The sequence below is a fragment of the Brachypodium distachyon genome, chromosome 3 (assembly GCF_000005505.3).
Source record: "Brachypodium distachyon strain Bd21 chromosome 3, Brachypodium_distachyon_v3.0, whole genome shotgun sequence".
NCBI lineage: Eukaryota > Viridiplantae > Streptophyta > Magnoliopsida > Poales > Poaceae > Brachypodium > Brachypodium distachyon.
In genome coordinates, this window is record NC_016133.3 from 2,653,758 (window position 1) to 2,673,772 (window position 20,015).

Genomic DNA, 20,015 nt, shown 5'->3' on the forward strand with positions numbered 1-20,015 from the left:
ACGTCTAATTAACATTGGATCAGCCCTTGGCCACGCATTGAATTCCTTGTCAGGTGTCTTACTGTGATTTGCATCCAACGGTAGCTGACCCCTGGAGCCATGGCTCCGCTGAGCCAAAAATCCACACTCGTGACACACTAGACTCGGTAGGATAGAGCAAGTTTGCATGATCTATTTTTTTGCAGATCTCAGACTATACTTAAACTCTTGGAGGGACGAGCCACATGGCTGGCCGAACGCGACGCTGCCCAAAGAACCCTCGGGAGATGATCACCTTCCCGCCACGACAGACAATTTCGTCTTCGTCGTAATACACATCTCGCCCATCGGCCATCTTGGTCAGGTGACGACTATGGAAAGGAAGATGGCCGAACTTATGGTTGGCGTAATAGATGCGGTTCCTCCGCACGCCGCCACGGCCACTACCACCGGCCGGCGACACCTCCACCGCCCTGGAGCACCTTGGGCTCAAGAACAGCGCGTAGTCACCCAAGCTCGTCATCTCGGCCCACCTATAACCGTAATCGTAAGCAGCAGCCGCTGGCATTGTCGCCGGGGACTCGTTTCTGACGAGCTCGAATACCCTGAAGACAAATCCCCCCGTGTCCACCGCCATCGCCGGCTTCTCGCCGCGCATCGGGAAGATGTAGGCGGCTTCCACGAACACGTTGTCTTCGTGCTCCTCCAACAAGAGGTGCAGGCTTTGGATGGCCACGGCGTCGATGCTTGTGATGATTACGCCGCCGTCTTCTACACCGGCGATGCCAAACTTGAGCAGTCTCACGACCCCATCAAAGCGATCTAGGTCGAGTCCGTAGAGCTCCCCGTTGCAGAAGGCTATGTCGTCGAGCTCCGGCAAGCCACGCCCTTCCATGGTCCAACCGGCTCCTACTACTTTGTCGTCACCATGGGCACAACCATTGGAAATTCTGCAGAGAGCGACTGTACAGCCGTGGGTGATGGCTGCGAGGATGCAGCCGGGGGAGGTTGGTTCCTCGGAGAAGATGATTTTGGAGATCCTGGACGGGTCGGTGGAGTAATCCCTAGTGTCGATCCTCCTCTGCTCTGCGGGGAGCACGACCTCGCCGCCGGAGAAGAGGTTCAGGATCTGCAGGACGGGGCCGGCGGAGGCGGCGGCCACCCATCCGCCGTCGTGAGATCCGACGATCCACCTGCGGCGGGCCCGCGGCTGCACGGGGTGCCGAGCCGTGGTGGTGGGTTGGAGCCGGAGCCGGAGACGAAGGCCGGATCCGTCCTCCGGGGCGTAGAGATCCTTGGTCGTGGCGCGGTCGCAGGTCGAGAGGAGGAGCAGCGGGAGAGGCGGCGGCGGCGGGGTCCAGGACGCGACGGCGCGCCACGGCCTGCAGACGGCCGCGAAGCGCACGCGGCACAGCGGGGAGGTGATCGCGCCGTAGATCTGGGACAGGAGATCGTCCGGGAGCCGTTGGATGCTGCTGCTGCCGTCGCCGGTGGTCGCCATAGTGTAGACTTCGTGTCTTCGCCGGAAAGACGCTCGCGCTGAAACAAGAAAGAAATCCCAAACTATATCGAAAAATATACGAGTCAGAGTCCAGGTACAAATCCGGTGATTATTATGACGCTATTTGTATGACTCTTTTTGCTTCGAGCTGCCGCATAGTTCGGCTGGATTGCAAAATCGTCCGGTACTTGAAGGAACGGAGGCTACGGTGGCGGCCTTGGATGGGGGGGTTGGCGGCGGCGCCATTGGGGTGGCCTCGTCGGGCAACTGTTGGGAATTCAGCGGATCGGGTGATTTTTCTTTGGAATTTTGTTCTTTCCATTTGGAGGGATGTGTGCGGTCCTGTCTGGGATGCTTCGACGGCGAGATTCGTGTGGCCGGAGAACTTGGCGCCGGTTACAGTAGGCGGCGGCAACCGCGGGCGTGGAACAAGGCTGGCGAGCGAGCAGTCGAGGCAGGCCTGGCTGGTCAGAAGATGGGTCAGGGAGAGGGTGGCCCAAGTAAAAAAAATAAAAGAGAGGGAGAGGAAGAAAAGGAGAGCAGGCCGGAGTTGGGCTGGTTTGGTGTTGGGGCTACATGGGCCGGAGCAGGCCCTGTAGGAAGGGAGTAGAGAGGGGGAAAAGTTGGGCTAGATAGATTTCGGCCGAATAAGTTAAAGTTAGAAAACCAAATAAATTATAGACCAAACAAAAGAGCAAGTTCAAATTAAAAATTTAATTCCACCAAAAGTTTCTGTACTTAATTTTATTACTGTAGAAAACTTTTGAAAACTCAACGGTCAACAAATCAGTCTTTTACTCCATGTTTTGTTCTCTACTATCCGCTCCCCTTCTTCGTGCTTTAACCTTTTCTCCCGGGTCGGTCCAGATTTTGAACAAGTTACAGAAAATATGTTTATATGTTCCCCGTTGGTACATAGCAATTTCCTCCAGTAACCCCGGCCGGTGGGAGGTTTCAATGTTGCATAATCATTCCGCATAACCTCTTCGCTCTCGTACATGCACATTTTTAGTTCTCAAAAGTAAAATTCAGTGCTCTTGTTTTTTTTGACCAAAAATTTAGTGCTCTTGTTTGTGCAGCACGGAGTACAGCACAGGTTACGAGCCGGTGGGGGCATCAGCCACCACTAGATTTTTCCGGCCCAGTAGTATGTGGCCCAAGGTATAAAGAGAGTGCCAGTCCGTGCGTTTGCCCCCACTCAGCCCATGAGACGGCCGAGACGCACGGCCCTGAAGCCCATAGTCACGCGAAGCTAGGGCGATCCGGGTGGCCTAAAGCGCCCTCGCCGCTACCGCCTTGCCCTCCACGGCTGGCTCGCCGCACAGCCGTAGCGGCTGTCCCCAAATCCCCAATCCTGCACTACGTCGCGCGGCCGTTGCGGCCTGCAGGCGCTTGCGTCTTGCAACCAGCAACCCAATACAGGGCGACAGGGCCCTGAACCCCAAATCTGAAGTGCAATCTCCCTTCATGAGGTGCCAGCCAACGTAAGCTATAAGCGGTGTAGAACTATAGCTATAAGCTAGTCTCAATGCAGGCGCTGTCTCAATGTCTCATGAATTGACGTGTATGCCTGTATGATTTATCAAATTGGATTTGTGTAAGGATAGGATTTGTGTAAAGATATAAATTTTGGACTGGCATAGTTGATAGGAGTTGACACTAAAATATTACCAGAGTGTTGCTCTTGAGAGTAAAATTTTAGTACAGTATATAAACTGAAGACTGATATACACATACTGTGCAATCTCGGATCACCAATTAGTACTTCATAGCAGGTTCCTTGCATACTTCATGTAAGCTAGTATAGCAATTTATTTTATGTTTCGATTTTTCACACTTGCAGGCAGGGGAAGTTAATGGAGATAGTTTTTGAAAAATCTATACTTCTAATATGCCTGAAAGGAAGGTAATGTGCTAAAGCTCTTATCCTCATTTATACTGACGTGTATTTGAAAATTGAACATCGTTTTTTCCTTGCAGGTTGTAGGCTAGATCGTTAGAAAGAAAGATGTGTCGATGTTATCTTTTGCAACTTTGGAACAAGGTACTTTTTTTTCTATTGATATTAACCTTTGTTGACTTGTCTTGTTGGCTTATGCGCTTATGGCTATATAAGCAATACAATTTTGCCTCCTCTCAAGATTTTTTCCTGGGAAAGACCCTGATGCTAGGTAGGCGCATCAATCAGAATCTCATCTTCAAGATGCTTCTTACACAAAACGACATTGCCACTTGTTTCGCAAGCTTTAGTTAAGGGAGACCTGACCTAACTTATATTGGAATAACATCTGGTATATATATTGACTGACCTATCCATGGCTAAAGATAAAGTTTGGGACGTACCGCGAACGTACGTAGGTGTTGACGAAGATGGACGACCACCCCGGTTTGTTTGTGTGTATAATCTGTCCTATGACCTCAGCGGCAACTTGCACTTCTTTGAATATTGGCATACACTCTATCTGAATAAAGAACCCGGTGTGTTCTTTGCGCCATCTTTAATTAAAACAGAGTAGGACAGAAATGATAATTTCAACTATGGTGCAGGTCCAGTCTCCACCGTTTCTGCACGCCAAGCTAGCAGAGTAAAAGTGTCTGTGCAGCATACACATTGTAAAGTTAATCGGGTCGGACGGAGTTAAACGGGTCAGGTAAAGCTCGGTGAGACAACGCATAGCAAAAATATGTTTCCAAGCATCCATTCACTTGTCGGATCCATCATGTCACAAACCACACAATTAGTTAATTGGGTAAAACTATCACACGTTTACAAACAGTGGGTAAAACATGATACAAACATTAAAATGGGGCTAAACACCGTCATAAATTTATAAACATGGGGTAAAACGTGGAATTCGCTCGTTACTTTACCAACTTTCTAAACCATCTAGATTATGACACTATTTTTGTTGTTGAAAAATAGAACTTCAACGTGTTTCTTGTAACATGATAGTTTTATCAAAACAGACTCGTACAAAATTATATGAAGTAACGCCAAATCAGGCAGTCGGCACCATTGTAATAAAACACCACCATGCCAAACAACACTAATATGGATAAGTAGTGCTGCTTCAAACAGACAAATAGAGCAAAACGGCTTGAACAAAACAACTTAGAATCATTTGGCAGCACAGATAAGATGATGTTCATGAGAGCTGGTACAAACTTCAACAGGGGACACACCCACACACAACGAACGACGGTAAGCAGTAGAAGCAAAGTAGCAAAAGAAGAGCTCCGAGTCTGTTAACCGAAAGTTGAAGCGGACATCGACACAACGAAACAAACAATACTGCCATCATGGTCCTGCGGCAGCGGCAGGCACATTGATCCCCAATGCAGTCTCTTTCTGCCTCAAAAGCTCTTCCGCCTGTTTCACAAGAGCAGAGTAGAGAGGCTTCACAGCAATGCCGTGGCAGTCATGGTCGGCGCGGGCGAAAAGCAAGCAGCTCTCAACCCCAGCCATGGTTCCCGAAGCCTGCGACAGAGCCTCGACGATCTCCCTCTTCTTCCTCACCTCTTCGACGTCACCATCATGCGGGATCAACGCCATGACCATCTCGCAGGTAAGCTTCAGGATCGCCATGGAGGCAGGCGTGGCGTGGCTGTTCTCTTCCACGACTTTCTTGAGCTTCCCGGCAAGATCATCCGGGGAAACCAGCCTCACCGCTAGGTTTGCGAAATCACCGGCGTTGTTGATCAGCCTCGAGCGAATCTTCGCGCAGAGCGATAGCAGTGCTGCTCGCAGCCTCCTCTCCTCGGACTGTTGGTTGATGTGGGTATGTGGAGAGGAAGGTTCATGCTTGCTGCTGCCACCTCCGCAACATATTGGGTTCTCTATGTCCCCATTTCTTCTTACTGGAGTAAAAGGCCAGCAGCATTTGCAGCAGCAGAGCGTGTTTGGTGCTTCTGGTTCTGGCTTTATATGTAGCAACTCTGCAAGTACCTGCAGTGACACGAGAACGGAACCAGCATGAACAGAGTTCAGAGAAAAAGAAGAAGAACTAATATACATGGCTAACCTTCTTTAACGTTGTTTCCTTTAAATAGACAACATCCAGTGGTGCTGGCACAGCCACAACCACTGCTGGCAATGCACAATGAGTGCATAGGTGCTTCAGAATGGCTGCAGCGCTGGTCCTACATTTGGTGGTCATCATAATCTGGGAGTTGGAATCCAGCATTTCAGTAAGAAGATGTAAGACGTCTCTGCCGCATTCTGTGAAGTTTTTTATATCATTTGAATTGCTCTGACTTTTCATGGACAGAATGACCAGGGCTTCTCCAGCCTTTTCTTTAAGCCGCCTTGCAGTTTCGGCAGCTGCTTTCTTCTCTTGCGCCAAGAACTCCCCGAGAGCCGAATATTCTCGTGCACTTTCTTCGTCTATCGTTTTTCTTCTCTCTGCCAGATAATCTTCCATCCATTTGCTGACAAGAAAAAAATTTAGCGCAGCCTTGTTAAGTGCTTCCTTGGCTTTCTTCAAAACAAGATTTTCACTTCCATTGGTATGCAAACTTGTAGACTCATCGAAAATCAGTTGTGCAAGAACGTCTATTGCTCGGGTCTTCAGCTGTAGAGACTCGCTGTTGATTTCCAGGCTCAGAACTGCCTCCAAGTTTGCAACTGCCGAGGTGTCATCTGCAATTTGCCGGCGCATGTTCTTGCCGGTGTCTCCTGGAGCTCCCATGAGCTGACTGATCATTCTCAATGATCCATCTACCACCTTTTTCCAAGCAACATTGATCTCGATATCTTCCATTAAACTGCTGGAGCTCACAGGGGCAACTATCTTTGAGAGCAGATCGTTGTACCCGTAAATCTCTGCACAGTTGTCCTGGTCGTGAGCCAGGTTCTCAAGGATTCTCAGACCTTGCAAAACCAGATCTCCGTTACTTCCTTCAGCTGCTTCACTACTTTCTTGTTTCTCTTGCTTCTTCTTCCGGAACAAGCCTAGAAGCTTGCCGGTGATGAATTGCACACCTGCCGTAATGAGAGCAAGTATGGTGGTGGTGTTGGTAATGAACATTGGTGGGTTACTGCCAGTTAGAGAATAATACACGGCTTCTTGATCGCCGTTGTTATGACCAGAGGCATCGAGGAGGGAGGATACGCATCCTAATGCTCTTGGCAACTCTGCAAGTTTGAGGTCAGTAGAGAGATGGGCTACAATCCTCGCTGAAAGTCCTCTCGTCTCCCTCTCCAGTGGGCTTGCCGAACGGAGAGTTCGGATCAGCTTCTCAATTGTCTGTCTCGGAGATAGAATCAACAGTCTTCTTATTGATAACCCTTGGTTGATCAACATGTTTAGCACCCTTGCTCCACAGAGATAGTCATCCGGCGATGCCGAGTCTAGCAAGCCTGCACCATAAGTAACGAAAGTCCAGCTCTTGATGCAAGCCGGATCATTCTCATATCTGCGTTCGGTTTCAGAAAAGTATGCCGCAACTAGTTGGTTATTTAGCCCATACTTAAGGCAGACCAAGTTCACCATTTGGCCCCAAAGTATTTCATACTCTACCGAACCTATTTGCATCAAAGATTGAGCTTGAGTCAAGCGGTAGAATAAGACCAATGCCGGCTTCAGGTTTGCTTTACTGTCATATCCCTCGTCGATGCCATGCTCCAGTGCCGTTAATCCTACGCGTGCCATACCGTAGCAAATCGCTGGCCCAACATAAATAACAGATTCTGCCAACGCCATGAGGACAAGCAGTATTGCAGTACTACATGTTTTATGAATTTCTTTCTTCAACCAAAGTAGAATGCAGGCTCCACAAGATGGTGGATGCATTACTATTGGAGGAAGCGCCCGCTTCATAAAAGAAGCAAACGTATGATCTCCGATCAGGTTGAACAGCCTGTTGGAAGTTCAAATTATATTAGAACAAAAAAAATGATTATGTTTTTTTATCACATGGTAAGATTAAACAATTTTTTCATAGTACCGGTACATACTTTTTGTTGGGCTACAGGGCTACATACTCTATAATTTTTGTGTGAAAAGCACGTGGGAGTAACTGCGCCCAATGGCACGAAAAAAATCGTCCTATATATCTTTATGTGTTCGCTAACAAGAAATCTTGCTCTCTCATTTTAATTTATTTACTATAAATATGTAAGCACGGTGTCCTAGACTCCTAGTGTGATCATATTCATTTGTTGGAATCTTTTGAGTTTTGAGATCCGTCGAACCATATGATCACACTAGATTCATGTATAAATCACTTCTATAATATGTTTTTTCTACTGCAATTTATGTACGTACTTATATATGATATACTCCTTCTGATTCTAAATTCTTGACTCAAATTTTCCCAAATATGAATGAATCTATTGTTAAAAACCGTCTAGATACATGTAATATTTCGACAACAATTTAGGATCGGAGGGAGTATATACTACGTATATAAATAGCTGTACGAGAAGGTAACGGTCAAATTGACAACATGTTGCATTGCAGGCCATGCATGAAAAATCAGTAACTAACATTAAATTTTTTTTACCGGCAGTAACTAACATTTTAGTTACACGAAGAAAAGAGAGACAGGGCAAGATGAGTAAAACACTAACCCGGCAGCTTGCATAAAACTGATGGCCGTGATGAACCAAAAGTCCGTAGGAGTCAGATCCGTGGCGAATCCGCCGAGAAGGACCGTGGTCGACCATAGAAGTGCCAAGTACCCAAGGCCTCGCACCACCTTGAAGCAAGTCGACCGGATGACGACAATGTTGTTGATGATCTTTGCTCCCGGCTGCCGCTCCGTGAAAGCGTCCGCCTCATCTTCCTCCAGGAACTGGAACCCACCGCTGCTCATCCATGCCCCTCCCCCTGGAGCTTGCGCCATTCGATCCTCTCCTCACAACACGTACCTCTGTTGCAAGCAAGCACACGTACCGGACGGCAATGTAATAACTCCGTTTCGAAAGGAAGAGTGTCGTCGATCTAGTGCCTTGCCAAGTCATGGTTTAAGGTGCGCAAAGGGAAAACGATGAGCTGGAAATGGTATCTGTACATGTCCGCCGCCAGCCGTCGGGCAACTGTTGGGGATTTAGCGGATCGGTGATTTTTCTTTGGAATTTTTTCTTTGCATTTGTAGGGATGTGCAGAGCAGTGCCTGGCTTTTTTATTTTTGAGAGAGAGGAAATGTGCAGTGCCTGACTGGGATGGTTTGACGGCGAGATTCGTGTGGCCGGAGAACTTGGCTTCGGTTACACAAGCTCGTGGAAGAAGGCTGGCGAGACGAGCGCGCAGTCGAGGCAGGCAGGGAGGCGTCTTTAGAGCGAGATGGGCTGGCTGCAGGCCTGGCTGGTCAGAAGATGGGCCAGGGAGAGGGTGGCCCAAAGACAAAAATAAAAGGATTTGAAAGAGAGGGAGAGAGGGGGACTGGGGCCTGCTTCCTCACCCCGGTGAGCTTCTTGTATTCCTCCCCGAGCAGCACGGTGAGCTTGCCCAGGAGCGGATTCATCACCCCGCTGGTCGCGCTCACGATTTCTGCCATCTCGCTACAGACTAACCTCACTCACCAAGTAGCTAGCTAGTGGTCAGTTCGCTGCGAGAGTTTAGGCAAATGGATCTGGCTGCTGAGAAGGAGAGCTGCCTAGCTGTCGCTGGTGCTATCTAATACTAGTGCGACTACTGCCTCGCGTGGTGGTGGAGCTGTCGGTGGTGATGTTGGGGAGCAGGCAAGCCCCACTACTGCTATCAATTATTGTCCTCAAGTAGCTAGCCAGTGCCCAGTGGTATGTTCGCTGCGAGACTGTAAGCAAAGAGCCTAAAAAAAAGACTGTGAAGCAAAGGAATCTTGTGCAAGCTGTCCTTGGTGACGTCGGACAGATGACGATGGGAGCTCTGCAAATTATGAATCAACCGGTGCTATCAATTATTGTCCTCCACCTCTCATGGTCACCAAGGTACAGGCCATGTCGGACACTGTTAGCCCACTTTTTTACTCCCCCGTGGCTATCAATTTGCCCGGCCATTATTGCTTCTCACTGTTCCTCTCGACCAGACTGCAGACCTTGGATCCCATATACTGCAAATTGTTTTGTGCTAGGATTTTAACTGGTTCAAGTTTATTGCAAATCTTTGTACTAGAATTTTTCTTAGTTCAACTCTAGTGTTAACTTTTTTTCTTATTAGAAGTTTTCATAGTCGAACTTATTTCTGGCCATCAGGCCAACCCGGCATGGCCCAAGCATGACCCGGCATGGCCCAAGCATGAGGAGGCGGTGGCCTAGCCCGGCACGGGTCGGCACGAAATGAGCCTGTGCCGTGCCGGTTTGGCCCACGGGCCTCATCTGCGAAAAAAGTCTGGCATGTAGGAATTTCGTGCTTGGCCCGACGGAACGTGAGCCCGACAGGCCCAAGGAAGGCACGATCGTTGCTGGTTCGGCCCGTTAGCCTGTTTCCACTGTTCTGGGCTTCTGGCTTCAGGCGATTCTACTGAGCTTTATTAAGCTTGCCTCGTTAAAACCTTCCAGGTAAACTCCTTTGGAGACAAACCCTGGTAATTAAGAAAAAAGAGTTCCTCTCGTTCTAAAAACCGTGCCTCGTGCCTCGCGTCACGGTTTTTCGTGCCGGGCTATTTCGTGCCGGTCGTGCCGTGCCGGACTCGTTCCCGTGTCGTGCTAGTCCCGCGATTTGTCGTGCCGTGCTCGTGCCAGCCCACGGGCTGCGTCTAAGAAAAAAGCCTGGCACGTGATGGGCTTCGTGCCTGGCTCGGTGGGCCGTGCTTTTTTTGCGTGCCTCAGGCCAGCCCAAAAAAACACGGCCCGATGACCAGATATAGTCGAACTCTAGTACAAATTATTTTGTACTAAGATTTTCAGTTGCAAAATTATTTTGTACTAAGATTTCCGAAAAAACGAGTCTAGCAAGCCTGCACCATAAGTGACGAAAGTCCAACTCTTGATGCAAGCCGGATCATTCTCATATCTGCGTTCGGTTTCAGAAAAGTATGCCGCAACTACTCGGGTGTCGAGCCCGTATATGTGACCGACAATGTCCAGTGAATTGCTCCAAAGTATTTCAAACTCTACTGACAATATTTGCATAGAAGATTGAGCTGTAGTCAGGGAATAGAATATGACCAATGCCGGCTTCAGGTTTGCTTTACTCTCATCTATCTCCTGGATGCCAAAATCCAGCCTTGTTAAGTCTATCCGTAGCAACGACAAGCAAATCATTGGCCCAACATAAATAACAGATTCCGCCAACAACATGAGGATAATCAGTATTGCAGAACATGTTTTATGAATTGCTTTCTTCAACCAAAGTAGAGTGCAGGCTCCAAAAGATGGCGGAGGCGTTACTATGGGGCGATGTTTTTCTACCGGAGAAAACAACTTCTGGATTGGAGAAAGAGCCCGCTTCATAAAAGAAGCGAATGTATCATCTCCTATCAGGTTGAACAGCCTGTTGTAAGTTCAAGTTAGAGCGATGATTAGCCATTTTTTTTATCACATGGTAAGATTAAGCATATATATAATATGCATTGAATAACTTTATTTTTGTCGTATTGCTGTTTTGTACATCTCAATTTGTATACGTGCTGATTATAAATAAAGCTGTATGAAGTAACATTCAAGCGGACAATATGTTGCACTGTTTGCACTTTGCAGGCCATGGATGAAAATCAGTACTAACTAACATTTTAATTACGGAACATGAAGAACGGAGAGACAGAACAGGAGGAGTAATGAACACTAACCCGGCAGCTTGCATAAAACTGATGACCGTGACGAACCAAAAGTCCGTGTCAGTGAGGCCTGTGACGAATCCACCGAGAAGGACCACGGTCGACCACAGAAGGGCCAAGTATCCAAGGCCTCTCACCGCCTTGAAGCAGCTCGACCGAATGACGACGGTGTTGTTGATGATCCTTGCTTCCGGCCGCCGCTCGGTGAAAGCGTCAGCCTCATCTTCCTCCTGGAACTGGAACCCGCCGCCACTTAGCCATGATGATTCTCCTCTCCCAGCTGGAGCTTGCGCCATTTCTGCTTGAGGTTTCTTACTTCGCTCGCCTCTGTTGCAAGCAAGCAAAGCCAAATGACAAGCACTAACGGCTGGAGACCTCAACGTAGATATAGTAGTACTACTGCTCCGGTTTGAACGATGAGCAGCTGGAAATGTCATCTATCGGCTGGAGACCACAACGTATAGACACGGTTTGAACGATGAGCCAGCCGCGGACCAAGGTTAATTTGTCTTAAGCCCAGGGCTGAGCGCCCAAGTCTAAGGCTAAACAATGTATCATGTGTTAAGTACTAGAATCATAGTAAGGCTAGATGATACTTCTTGTGAAGAGATGTAATGTTTTGTCAGGATTATGAAGTCTATTTAAGACTTTTAGCCATGTATGGCGTGGTATTGTAATAATCAATGACCTTCTCAAACTATTCTCTGCTGCAATCTCTGAAGAAGGCATATTCTTTTTGACAAAACCAGATTTTGTCAACCAATAATCTATGTACCAGTGTGCTTAACTAAACACTAATAGACACGGGTCATCATCACATGGGGTCATAGGGATGCGGATATAGGTGGCCCATGAGCCGGCCCGTGGTTAAATGGGCTTAGCCAGGCCCAAGCCCGTTGGGTACATTTATATGCGGGCATCCCAGGCCCAAGCACGTTAAACAGACGGTTGTCCTGCTACGATCACAATTTGTACGACATTTGAATTCTTTGCAATAAAAATAGTTGTCTGCATCGATTGATGCGGCGGGGACTCCTCCCCTTTTTGAAAAAAAAGTGATACATGTTTTATTCTTTTAGTGGTAGACATACACCAGAGAGTCAGGACTTGGGAGTGATGCCATGTTGTGTACTAATGAAAAGGTACAATTGTCGCGGGACGAAATGCTACCAACAATACCATACATGCATAAAACATCATGATCGAGCATATTATTTTGCTGATATACATGTAGTACGGAGTAATTAATTCCTCCGTAAAACAACGGCAAGAATTTAGGAACGGAGGAAGTACACATGAATTCAAACAAGTGCAGTAGTATACGTGTGGTTTGTGACAATTGGTAGTCATAAATGACTATATCTCGGAAAGAAGATGGACCATAGAAGACCGAGGCTGGTAGAAGGCCTCCAAAGGCACCTGCTTGGGCATGGTTAAGCCCAGAGCCCTCAGTCCTGTCCACAAGCTGATCTTCCCGCACCCTTTCCCAGTCGAAGCACTGAATCATGGTCCCAAGAGCAAGGCCGACCATCTGCATGCCCAACTGCTCCGCCGGGCACCGGCGCCTCCCCATACCAGAAGGGATCACCATTTTGCCTCCATTTAACCCGTCCTCAAACCTTAATTACACAAAAGTAAACATGCAACTTAATTATAAACAAAGTTACTGGCATGTCCTATAAGTTAAAAATGTCAACGAAACATTACGGAAAACATTGTTTGCCCAATCAAACTAGAAAAAACATCGCAGAAAAAGAAAACAATGTTCTGCGGTGCAAACTAGAAAAGTATTGGGTGCAACAACAGGAAAACATTGGGGAAAAAAAACAATGTTTACCATGCGCACTTCGTGGAAAAAACTGTGCATCCCTTGTTACATACCAGGCCCACCGAGACGGGGATCCGTCAACAGTGTACGAATTACATACAAGGCCCAGCCCAGAAATTTTCCTTTCTATTTATAAACAAGTTACTAAATTCTTGTGGTGATTTCAGTTCAAATTAGGATCGAAACAACTAAGTGGAGTATACCTTTCAGGAATGAAGCTTGTGGGGTGATCCCATAGCAGAGGATCCCCGTGGATGGCAAACGTGTTGACGAGGAGCATCGTCCCCCGCGGGACAAGGAAACCGGCGACGGTGCAGTCGGCGGACGCTTCATGGGGGACGAGAAGCGGCGCCGGCGGGTACAGGCGGAGCGTCTCCATGATCACACATCGAAGGTGCCGCAGCCTGGGAAGATCGGCCGCCTCCAGCAGCCGTTCTCCGCCGATGCACGCGTCGATCTCATATTTGCAGGCGTCTCCATGATCACACACCGAAGGTACAGCCGTCCGCCGATACTATGAGACGCAGCAGTCCTTGATGTTCATATTTGCAGCTAAAGCTGAATTTGATATGTATATCTTTAATTAACATGTGCGACTGAACATCGATTCTTTATGGAAATCATCTGCTTCATCCTTTATTTGATTAATCTTGATGAAATGTAGTCATCTATCCATTTATTGACGTTCTAAAGGCTAAGAGAGGCTTATTTATCAACAGAGAAGCTTTTATGATTCGGTGTGCCATTCTGAAACTCTGAAGTATGACATGGGAAGCGAAGCATGCATGCAGCTTGCGTTTGCGGTGTTTGAATCCTTGTTTTATATCAGACCAAATGGTTTTCTGCACGAGAAGAACTAGATGCTTCATCAACGGAGGCTATGACGTTGCATATAACATGTTTATATACTCCCAACGTTCAACGAAAGATGTCTCAAGTTTGTTAAAATTTAGATGTATCTAGACATGACTTGGTGTATAGATGCATTCAAATTTAGTCAAAGTTGAGACATCCTTTGTTGGACGAAGGGAGTAGTATAACTCTTAAGCAGGTACACAAGGCAAAGATGAGAAAATTTCAGTGCGCAAAATAACACATGTAAATAGATTGTGTATTTAGACTTATTATAAATGATTTGTTAGCATTAAATGTGATGATGTATCATGGTAAATAAGTCGACTTTTAGCTGACTCTTAGTCGATTCTTTCCTTAAAAATCAGTTCACTTCTCTCATGTTTATCTTTCCTCCACATAAGTAAATTTTAAATAAGAGACTAAAAATAGCCTTTGCGGCCTAGTTAGCCACCCACATGCCGCCACACCAGACCCACTCACACATGATGAACGATATATGGATGGTATAACTCCATGATGACGAGCATAAGCGGAAATGTTAGATGATGCCGGCACATCTGCGTGTGGAGATTGAGCCTGAATAGAGGCGTCCCTATATGAGGGGGTTTGCGGCTATTTCATGGAGAGAAGCATTTTTTTTACTGACTTTTTTTAGTGGACTTTTTTTTTACTGATAGGCGGAGGGAATTGAAAGCAGCAGTTTTTTAACAGGGGCAGGGTAGCAGGGTTTTTTTTTTTTTAGCGAAAACACCTTCTTTATTAATCAATCCAAACATGTACGATTGATTCGTCCCAAGGATTAGATAGCCACATAAATCGACCATGCTGGAGCGATAACACACTCTTAACTAGACTATGGGCATCTATGTTAGAGGCATGCCCTTCATGAACAAAAAGAACGTCTTCAAATTCTCGACTCTGGACTCCAATCTCCAGAAGAATGGGCACTATAGGAGCATCTGCTACCTTCAATAATATCCTTGATCACCACCGATGCATCAAATGCAGGTTATTCCTGCCACTGAACGAGACCCGACCTGCTCGGCTGCTAAGGCCACGAAGCCCATTGCATGACCCACAAGAATCGATATCGAATCCTCTGAATTCACGAAGCCAAATTGAACTAAGTTGAGGATGTAATAGAGCCGATGCTAGAACAGAGTCATCTGGAAGACTGGAACCCAAGTATTAAAGTAAACATGCTGGTTTGCTCCAAAATGCAATTTTTTTTCCCATGGTCAGCGTCTTTATGCCGAATGAATCAACAATTTAGTATTCAAAATAGAGATGTGCGAGTATTTGGTTGCCAAGCAAAATCATTTCATTCAGTATTATATGTTGTCACGTATTGTTACTTTTAGACCTTGTCATTGGAAGAGTTCACTGAAACAAACAAACTCGTACTTTAAGCAGGCACACCAATTCTTCTAGACATTGACACTGCAGCAACAAAATATTCAGACCGAGATCCAATGGTTTGTAAATAGCCAGCACCTAAAAGTTCAGAGACTGAAATAAACTTCAAATGTTGTAACTGGAAAGAAATTGCGTGTGAGGATAGCACCGCGCACACATCATAAGCATGTATATAAACTACGGAGTAGAGGCACATCCACTGTCTACGATTGGATGCTGGATCCATCGTTGAGCAAGCGAATACATCTAGTCCATGCACCCCTTTCTCTTCCAAGGTCACAATGCGCTCAGCGGAATCAACTCCTTTATGAAATGGCATCATCACCTGTGCATACAGGAAACAGCATGAACTTTTCCATATGAACAAGGCACCAAAAGGAATAGAAGGCTACCAGGTGTATTTAACAAGCATCGCATAGATCAATGGCTGCTTGTAATGCATGAAGTTCACACCAGATATAACAGGGAGGTACCTATCACGTTGCACAGTAACAGTGAATTACATGAAAAGAACCTACGAATCAGGAAACAGGACATCAAATAAGAACTTTGAAAACATACTGATGTGCATATAACAGTGAATTGCATGCCGGAAGTTCAATAAGCTTCCAATTGCACAGGTAGACCATGCATTGGATTATCAACAGAAATCAGTAACATATAACACTAATTAACTATATAACTGCAAAGATGGCACATATAGAGGGTGAATGCTGGGTAGAATACAAGTTTGCTGAAACTACAATTAGCACCAGTTGTAAGAAATAAGCAGAGTGGCACTGGCAAGTGGCAAGGCACATTATCAGCAAAAAAGCTGCAATATATCACTTTGCTGCATCATCCTCTGACCAAATTAAACACGAGAAAGAGTAGGATCAGATCATATTCTTACCACTTCATATAGTTGGTGCACACAATGATGGTGGGAAACCAGAATAGAGATGAGAAGGAAATATGACTTTGCTAGGCCCAGCAAACAACTCAACCTGCCATGTCTTGATGTCCACCGAAAAAAATCTAACATCTCGCTTCTCCTCTGAAGATATGGTGTACCCCGATTGTATAAGCAGGTATCCCCCAGCTACACCCATCGGATGACAATGGTTTATCAGCAATGGGATTGGGATGACCTTCTCCGACTGCCATTGGTTATTTCTCAGAATGGAATATGTGAGCCAATATGCTTCATCTTCACTGCGTAAAGTGAACATCCCAAGCATTCCTTCCACTGCCTCGACAATGACGAAACTGTCATCTGGTTGCTCAGGTGGGAGATCAACAGCAGAGAACTCCATCACGCGCACATCAAGCGCAAGCAGCTGGTTCGAGAAACTCAACTCCCAATAAAAGCGTCCATGGAGGTACTGACGATCTGGCAAGTCAGGCTCACATTGTAAAAGTGAAGTTACTGCCTGAGCATTTGATCGGTCAAACGTAAGAGCACACCAGTGTCCACCCAAAGAGGAGGAGAAGACGAGGAGGACCAGTTTCATTCTGCATTGCACCAAGCACATCACTCTGAATGATAAGGGGTCATCCTCATCCTCACCGGGAGCAAGGAAAGTATCCTCGTCCAGGAAGTCCGGTTTATAGATCAACGCGGTTAGGTCGGCGGGGACGGCCGGCAGCAGTACGTAGCGGCGGTGCACAGGGTCGCAAACAGCCAAATCCCTGGCCAAAAAATCGCGGTACAGGACGTCGCGGAATGTGTCTTTTGACTCTTTTCCTTCGTCGACCGCGGTGGCGGTGAGGAGAGCGCGTCCTTCGAAGAAGTGAAGCCGCCGCCAGCAGCAACGGCCGGCGCTAGAGGGGACGAACTGGAAGTAGGAGTCGGAGAAGTCGAAGTCGGCGAAGGCCCGGGCGGCGGCGGCCGAGGGGTGGGGCGGCTGCGCTGTTACTAAGGAACTTCCTATGGCGCCGACGAGAGGCGGTGGGTGGAGAGCGCGGTAGCAGCGGAGGAACTTGTGGTCGGCGATGACGCGGTGGAAGGAGGCGCAGGACGTGGTGGCGCGGGCGAGGTCGGCGGCCGTGGGGAGAAGGAGGAAGATCTCCCTGAGGAGCTCGTCCGGGACTTGAAAGAACGGCGACTCCGGCGGACCTCCTGGGTCGGAGTTTGGCGGCGGCGCCGCCATTTGGGGTGGCCTGGTCGGGAAGCTGTTGGGGATTTTAACGGTGGAGGGGTACGAACTGACAGATCGCCATGCAAGATGCTCTGCTTTCTTTTCTTTCTTTTTTTCTTTTTTTTTTAGGGGTGCTCTGCTTTCTTTTGGTTTCTTCTTTCTCTCTTCCAGTTCCAATCCCCACAAAACCTAATGCTGGCCTTTTTTTGGGCAGATCCAAAGCATACAAAAAAGTATGGCCCAAAGCACGGTCCAATACCATTGTACACACGAGGACCGGGCCGGGCACGGCACGAGAAATAAAGGGCCCGTCGCAGCACAACCCGGCCTGGCCTGAAAATCGCGTAAAAAAACACTCAACGGGCCAAGACAGTGGCTGCCCTTCCCCTAGCCCAATTTATTTTTTAATCCTTTTATAAAAGACAGCCTGAACGGACCTATTCGGGCCGCCGGGTATGAATTCAAGGCGGGCCAGGCTTCTTTTACTGATCTAGGCAAGTGGGCTGGCCCGGCACGAAACCAAAACGAGTTGTCTACCTTAAACGGTAAGGGTTGAAACTTTCTCCTCGCCGCCGTACAACAATGGAGAAAATTAGGGTTCGATCCAAAGCGCGTCGTCTTCGCCGGTTCGTCGGTTCCCCTCATCTCCTGCCGCCATCTTGGCATTGTGAGGTGAGGGGAACCTCAGTTTCTGCTAGATGTATCCAGTTTTTAGCATTATCAGTCTTGTGATCTTCATCGGCAAGGCTATGGCGAAAGGTGCGATGCCATCAAGAATAAAGGTACCCTAGTTCTTTCTCTGTTTGCGGTGGTGTCTTATTGGACAACACCACGGGGCCAGAGAGTTTTACTCGCAGCAGATTCGATGTGTCCGATCTTGCGGATTTTGAGTTTCTGTACTTGCAAATCTGTTCATATGGATTTGATGAGTTTTTGCTGGTGTGTCATGATGCTTTTGTTGGTTTGATCTTTTATGACTTTGGAGTCCTTCTTTGGCGTTTTGTTGAAGTTCATGTGGTTTGACGACCTACACTTTTAGGGGATAATCCCCGGCCCAAGTACGTTCAACGCTCACGACTTCTCATCTTTTTAGATAGCGACTCAAGGGGATTTCTGAAACTTTTGAAGATAGTCAAGGTCGTGTAGGGGTACGAGTGGTGATGTTACCACTCCAGTCTAATCGCAGTATTTTTGCTGAAACCCAAACAATATTTCGTGTTGCAAAGATTGATACCACGGAGAATACGTTTTCGAGATATTTCATTGTAATTCTTAGCTGTAGAGGTTACTTTGTAATTTCTTGTGTTTATGATCCGAAGCACTACACTTGTGATAGTTTTCGACATTGAGTAAAGTTACAAGTGATTCTCAAAAAGAAAAAAACCTTAAACGGTAAGGCGCGTGGGTATGAATTCAGACGACGACAGATGATTGCCCTAAACACCAACTTACGTACAGTCCGAGGGTCATCATCTCCTCGAAGAAGACGAATGCCTCACAGTGAGCAGATCCTCACAGAACACATGTTGTTATCAACTGATCGCTCTTACAAGGGGACGAGATGAGCAAGTAGCGAACCAAAAGTAAATGTGAAAGGAGAAAGGCGAGTGGATTTCATGGTAGAGGAAGTTTGCATGAGCTAATCTGGGATGGCGCAAACAGCAATCAAAGATCAAAAGGTAAAAATATTGAGGCTCGGTGCGATGACGGAAATCTTGTTGAAATTTTAGACCCCACCTCCCGCACCGGACATGGATTATTGGGCTTTTCAGAATATAAGATAAACTGCTATGAAAAAAGAATGTAAGGATAAACTCTTCTACTCATGTGGCCAAGGTAAGAAGAACAAATCGGTACCGTATTTGGTGGCATCAAAATATATAGAAATCTGCTAGACTCTAGGAGGGACAAGCCACATGCCAGGTTCAACACCACGCTGTCCAAAGAAACCCTTGGAGATGATCACCTTCCCGTCACGACAGACAATTTTGTCTTCGTTGTCATACACAACTTGCCCATCGGCCATTTTCGTCAGGTGACGACTGTGAACAGGAAGGTGGCGATGTCTATAACTGGCGTAATAGATGCGGTTCCTCTGCACACTACCACCACCGCCACCACCAGCCGGCGACACCCGCCATGCCCTTCCATGGTCGACCAACCTGCAGCAGTCGCCGCTGTTTTGTCATCGTTAGTGGCGCGGCCATTAACAACTCTGCAGAGGGCGACTCTGCAGCCGGCGGTGACGGCGGCGAGCATGCAGCCGGGGGAGGTGGGTTCCGCGGAGAAGACGACCTTGAGGTTGTTGGTCAGGTCGCTGGAGAAGAAGTGGTGATGCGTGGGGAGGATCTGCGCGGAGAGCGGCACCTCGGCGCGGGAGAAGAGGTTGAGGATCTGGATTCTGGGCGCCCGGCGAGGCGAGTGCCACCCACCCGCCGTCGTGGGACCCGACGACGACGACCCACTTCGCGGCGGCGGCCGGCCGCGGGAGGCGGAGGCGCAGGAGGAGCTCCCCGTCCTCCGGGCAGTAGATCAGGTCCTTGGCCCTGGCGCCGTCGGCCGTCGAGAGGAGGAGCAGCGGGAGGGAGCGGGAGGGGCGGCGGCGGCGGGATCCAGG

General features: G+C 47.6%; 4 protein-coding genes and 1 long non-coding RNA gene across 7 annotated transcripts; 1 reads left to right on the forward strand and 4 right to left on the reverse strand.

Moving 5' to 3' along the window:
* Nucleotides 1-199: 199 nt before the first annotated feature.
* Nucleotides 200-1,480, reverse strand: LOC104583931. Its single transcript, XM_010237964.1, has one exon. It carries the CDS (start codon nucleotides 1,478-1,480, stop codon nucleotides 200-202), a length of 1,281 nt encoding a protein of 426 aa, XP_010236266.1.
* A 1,282-nt stretch (nucleotides 1,481-2,762) lies between these two features.
* Nucleotides 2,763-5,884, forward strand: LOC106866499. Of its 2 annotated transcripts, XR_002964657.1 has the most exons (5): nucleotides 2,763-2,964; nucleotides 3,324-3,386; nucleotides 3,461-3,524; nucleotides 5,531-5,678; nucleotides 5,749-5,884. It is a non-coding gene; the product is annotated as an uncharacterized LOC106866499 (long non-coding RNA). The 2 variants fall into 2 exon arrangements; XR_001406868.2 differs by lacking the exons at nucleotides 5,531-5,678; nucleotides 5,749-5,884 and adding an exon at nucleotides 4,028-4,137.
* LOC106866330 lies at nucleotides 4,565-11,637 on the reverse strand. 2 transcript variants are annotated; one of them, XM_014900315.2, is made up of 4 exons: nucleotides 8,885-9,178; nucleotides 8,052-8,353; nucleotides 5,503-7,339; nucleotides 4,565-5,426 (listed from the first exon to the last, which is right to left on the reverse strand). In XM_014900315.2, exons 2-4 carry the CDS (start codon nucleotides 8,324-8,326, stop codon nucleotides 4,779-4,781), a joined length of 2,760 nt encoding a protein of 919 aa, XP_014755801.1. In that variant the 5' UTR covers nucleotides 8,327-8,353; nucleotides 8,885-9,178; the 3' UTR covers nucleotides 4,565-4,778. The 2 variants fall into 2 exon arrangements, with proteins under 2 accessions (XP_014755801.1, XP_024316629.1); XM_024460861.1 differs by lacking the exons at nucleotides 8,052-8,353; nucleotides 8,885-9,178 and adding an exon at nucleotides 11,192-11,637.
* Nucleotides 11,638-11,689: 52 nt separating this feature from the next.
* LOC106866348 (cytochrome P450 81D11-like) lies at nucleotides 11,690-13,386 on the reverse strand. The gene is made up of 3 exons (XM_024460696.1): nucleotides 13,211-13,386; nucleotides 12,599-12,798; nucleotides 11,690-11,721 (listed from the first exon to the last, which is right to left on the reverse strand). Exons 1-3 carry the CDS (start codon nucleotides 13,384-13,386, stop codon nucleotides 11,690-11,692), a joined length of 408 nt encoding a protein of 135 aa, XP_024316464.1.
* Nucleotides 13,387-15,226: 1,840 nt separating this feature from the next.
* On the reverse strand, nucleotides 15,227-17,508 carry LOC104583932. Its single transcript, XM_010237965.3, has 2 exons — nucleotides 16,171-17,508; nucleotides 15,227-15,603 (listed from the first exon to the last, which is right to left on the reverse strand). Exon 1 carries the CDS (start codon nucleotides 17,408-17,410, stop codon nucleotides 16,175-16,177), a length of 1,236 nt encoding a protein of 411 aa, XP_010236267.1. The 5' UTR covers nucleotides 17,411-17,508; the 3' UTR covers nucleotides 15,227-15,603; nucleotides 16,171-16,174.
* Between the last annotated feature and the right edge of the window lie 2,507 nt (nucleotides 17,509-20,015).